Source organism: Electrona antarctica (genome assembly GCF_951216825.1).
Source record: "Electrona antarctica genome assembly, chromosome: 13".
Taxonomy (NCBI): domain Eukaryota; kingdom Metazoa; phylum Chordata; class Actinopteri; order Myctophiformes; family Myctophidae; genus Electrona; species Electrona antarctica.
In genome coordinates, this window is record NC_136794.1 from 5,941,474 (window position 1) to 5,946,473 (window position 5,000).

At 48.8% G+C, this 5,000-nt stretch overlaps 1 protein-coding gene across 1 annotated transcript in view; it reads left to right on the forward strand.

Moving 5' to 3' along the window:
• myo16 (myosin XVI) overlaps positions 1 to 5,000 on the forward strand; it is a gene marked incomplete at its 3' end in the record, with an annotated part of 177,929 nt that overhangs the window by 139,980 nt on the left and 32,949 nt on the right. Inside the window, exons 27-29 of the mRNA XM_079518690.1 lie at positions 2,393 to 2,495; positions 3,544 to 3,640; positions 4,994 to 5,000. The exon at positions 4,994 to 5,000 is cut by the window's right edge and continues 273 nt beyond it. Of these exons, the coding sequence (XP_079374816.1) occupies positions 2,393 to 2,495; positions 3,544 to 3,640; positions 4,994 to 5,000 (207 nt within the window). The remainder of the gene's footprint in view (positions 1 to 2,392; positions 2,496 to 3,543; positions 3,641 to 4,993) is intronic.

Here is a 5,000-nt window from a genome sequence, read left to right on the forward strand (position 1 = left end):
ACACACACACACACACACACACACACACACACACACACACACACACACACACACACACGGTCCGCCATACTGTCGCCATCGTTTTCCTTTATCGTTCCACACTCGCAGGTAGGAAGGGGATAAGGAAGTGGCAGCGATGCTCGGGTCAGCCGCAAAACATCAAACGTACTCCGTCGACTCGTGCATCATAGTTTGTTACACAACAACGTTCCTTATTTCTCACTTACTGATGCGACGTTCTCATTTCCCTGCTCGTGGATATAAGTGACCATGTTGGATGGCTTGTTAAATTTAGACCTGAGCTCGATTCTACAAATGTCTTTTAAATCATGACAGTTTTCTGAAAAACCCTATGTTTCTATGTCAGTGGTGCTCAAACATTTTCATGTCAAGGACCCCCACAAATATATGTAATTGGCCGCCGACTACCATCTGAAAATATGTAGTTCCAGGAACCCCCCCCCCCCCCCCCCCACCCCCCCCCCCCCTCAGAAGCAAAGATATGAGTTGAAAATGTTCGCTCTGAAAGAATATACAGTATATTCCAAATTTGCGGCACATTTTCACGATTTTTCAAAAATAGCTAAAGCATAACATAATGCTTTAAACACCAAAAGTCAGAGAATATGCAGCCATTCTTTTATGTTGTTAAAACTATACTGTACAACAGCCACCGTCGTCATCAACCGTATTGGATGAAAATAACCCCCCTCCGAATAAAAGAAAGGCGAGCGGCCGGCCGTGCTGCTGTCCGTCCACATGTCACCAACAGCGTGATGGATGAGAGGGGAGCCATCAGAGCTTACCGGTGAAGAACGGGAGCCATTTAAAGCCCCCGAGCATATTGCCTTCATTGCCTTTGTGTGTGTTAACGCTCACCCGTTAGTGGTCATCGGTGGCCTTTTGGGGTCTCGCTGGATCCTACGTTAGCCCCCTCGTTGTCACCCTATCGTGGTCCATTTAAACTCTTATCAGAGGGTGGGGGGGGGGGGCTTGTTTCACCTCTTTCACTCCACACGGAGGAGGCCCCCTTGGGCCTTGTAAAAAGCATGGGGGGGGGGTGTCCTTTTGATAGGTTTTCATATCCTCATAGGGAGAGGTCACGGGTTTACAGAGTTGCTTTGGCGTTTTATGGAGCCCAAGGGGAACGGCCGTGCACTGTCTGCAAGGATGGGGCCATTTTCATACTGAGAGAGAGAGAGAGGGTTCAGCCAGGGTCCACTCCTGTAAATCAAACACGTCGTCCTGCACTCGCACAGGCACGAAATGCGTGCCCGAGCATCTCGCACGCACACACACACACATCATCACACCGCACGCACGCGCGCACCACACACACACACATCAACTCGTCATGTCACACGGTGTCTGGACCGGCGGCCGCCAAATGGACCGACACTGGCGCGGAACGGAGCTGTCATAATAGTTAAACAACTAGTCGACTAGTAAACTATAGGCAACTAGTTAAAATGACTAGAAGTGAATGCCCGCCGTGTCTTGAGTGTACAGGGTTGGATGAGGTCAGATCAACATATGGAATGTCAGAACAGGTCAGCTCCATATATGGATATCTAAGGGTGGAAGCGGGGGCAAGTGACTTGAGTGTACATTGATGAGGTCAGATCAACATAATGGCATGAATTCTGTATTGGCCATATATGGTGCGTGTCACGAGGTGTGACGGACTGACTGACAGGTTTTGCAGGTTTTCATAGTAAACTGCGACCTACCGTTGCAACTAAGCTGGTAGTTGACAAACTACCCAACTTGGCTTAGCCCATCTTTGCCATCCAATACTGGTACATTTACAGATTGTTGATGATTTTTTTTTCATTTTGCGTTAAAATAATGAAAATAGTCGATCTACAAGCTCACAACAACGTGCCGCATCGGGGCGTGTGATCTTGTAGATCTGCTTTTTTTCGCTACTTTTGTGTGACACTCTTGTGTGACAAAGTAGTAGGGCATTCATCTACCAAAAATGAAGTTGATATAATATAGAGATACGAGCTTTCTGCCCGACAGCAACCATATGCTTCTATGTGAAGTCTGTGTCAGACACTCTCTCTCTCTCTCTCTCTCTCTCTCTCCCCCCCCCTCTCCGCAGTCAAAACAAACCACTCTTCCTTGTCCAGCTGACCTGCGCGCCGCTCGTAGCAACGGTCGCCCGGGGCAACAGCCAATAGGAGCAGATGCTGCGTGGCTGTTCCGCCTTTGACCCCCGTTGCCCTTTTGACCCCATTGTTTAGGAATGAGAGGGAGGAAGGCGAGGCCCTTTGCAGAAGCACCTCAGAGAGAAACACAGTTCAGTGATTCCATATTATACTCATACTGTGTGTGTGTGTGTGTGTGTGTGTGTGTGTGTGTGTGTGTGTGTGTGTGTGTCTCTCAGGTACAGAGATTTGGTGGACACCACACTGGCAGACAAGAAGAAGCTGCCGGCGGAGGAGAAGTGTCGCTCGGTTTTGCAGCAGTCCAAACTGCAAGGGTGGCAGGTACGTGTGTGTGTGTGACGTGTGTGTGTGTGTGTGTGTGTGCGCTTGTCTTGTGCTCTTCTACCTAATCTCTGTCTGTTGCATCACTAGCCGTCTCCGTCGATAACAAAAGATATGCCAAACAGAGCTAAACCCCTGACCCCGCCCCCATATAGCGATTCTGGAAGATCCCATGGAATCTTGGTCAAGTCTTTCCAGCTGTCCCCTCCTCATCGTCATTCCTCTCACACACACACACACACACACACACACACACACAGACACACATGCAAACAGCCTGGGCCCCCTCCTCCTTCTCATTCTTCTCCATCCCTGTTTTTCCAGACTGCTGTTGTGTCTGAGAGTGTGTGACCCCAGAGATCACATCAGCTCCCTCCTCACACACAGCACACACACACAGCACACACACGCACATGGACACACACACACTCGTCACAATACCCCTCAGACAGTTTCACACACTGTGTCGCACGCATGCACACTCTTAGAGTGGTGCATAGGAATGACTATTGTCTGTGGGAGCATGTTGTCAGCCCAAATGCCCCACTGTGCACCTGTCCTGTGCGACCTTAGCCTCCCCCTTCAATCAAGGAAGTGAAAGGACTGACAGCATGCAAAACCACACTGCGCACAGTCGCGCACGCACGCACTCACTCAGTCACTCCCTGCACCCGCCCATTGGGTGTGATACATCATCTCCTGTGTCTCTGCACTGGTTAGTCACACTCCTCTGAGAGTTCTGGGAAGAAACAGCCTCCTCTGGACTGATGGATGAGTATGATGATGATGATGATGATGATGATGATGATGAACTGTGTGATCAAGATGGGATGACATGTATATGGGATGGATAGATAGGTGTTCAGACAAACAGATTGATTCGTGTGTGTGTGTGTGTGTGTGTGTGTGTGTGTGTGTGTGTGTGTGTGTGTGTGTGTGTGTGTGTGTGTGTGTGTGTGTGTGTGTGTGTGTGTGTGTGTGTGTGTGTGTGTGTGTGTGTGTGTGTGTGTGTGTGTGTGTGTGTGTGTGTGTGTGTGTGTGTGTGCAGATGGGCAGCAGCAAAGTGTTTCTGAGGTACTGGCAAGCTGATCAGCTTAACGACCGCTGCTACCAGCTGCACAGGAAGATCATCACCTGTCAGAAAGGTAACGTCCACCACACCCACCCACCCACGTTTGGGGGGGGGGGGGAGACACGCAGCAAAGGTCGTCGGGATCGGGACTCGAACCCGCGACACGCTGCCAGGCTACGATTATACAAGCCTAGGTGCCCGGACCATTATATAGGCCGGCCCCGGGCCACATTTTCATACACACACACACACACAAACAGCGTTTGCAAATAAACATGAGAAATTGTCGCCTCACAGCCAGAAGGTCCTGGGTTCGATTCCCGCTGGGGACACTTTGGGTGCTGGCGGCGTGTTTCCTCCTCCGCGTCATCAGTGCCCATACCCGAGGCGGGGTTGGCGAAAGGGCCTTTCTGTGTGGAGTTTGCATGTTCTCCCCGTGTCCCCTAGGGTAGGTACCCTCACAAAAAACATGCAGTAATCCTGGTCTCTAAACTGGCCAGCCGGGGCGCCTGATGGAGGGGAAAGGAACTGGTTGGAATAACGTGTTCCTTCCACGCGCTACGTCCAACCAGGGAAACTCCCCCCTGTCAGGTGTAAAGGAGCACCTTGGACACTCACGCATGAAGGAAGCATGAGTTCAAGTCCGTTGCTCTCCCCAGGTTGGCGGAGGGTGTGTAGAGCCCAGGATAATATTAGATAATTGACACAGGGGTGAAAAATGGGTAACAAAATTGTGGGATAAAAACATGAGAAATTGAATCTGAGAGCCAGTCTTGCATCCTTTGTTTTGGAGTGCCGCTTTTTTCCATTTATTTGGTTTATGAGTTAAGTTATTTTCAAAGCTGAGCACCCACTGCCTCAATCAAGGGCAGTTTACACCAGTGTTGATTTCGTCAACTAAAACTAAAAAAGACGAAAAATGTTCGTTGACTACCTTTTTTCACTGACGAAAACTAAATGAAAACTACGCTACGATGACTAAAGCTAAGACTAAATATACTGACAATTTCGTCAACAAATAAAAACTAGACTAAAATGTTAGGAAGGGACTAGTGGACAAGAGATCCGGTATAAGTCATTTTACAATTGGTTGCATGCTGAAAATAGCCGATCTACAAGCTCACAACGCGTTGCCAACTTGCGCTGCGACGCGTTGTGAGCTTGTAGATCTGCTACTTTCAGCAAGTGTAAAAACACTCATTAGGACGGCATCAAGGCCCGCCAAAACACATTTTAGTCGACTAAATCAACTGTAGATTTAGTCGACTAAAACTAGACTAACACTAAAACATTCCAGGTGACTAAAACGTAACTAAAACGAAACGAAAACTATTCAAGAGACTATATGACTAAAACTAAAATCAAAACATTCTGCCAAAAACAACACTTAACACAAACACCTTGTGTCCTCCTCTCTCTCCCCAAGTGGTGCG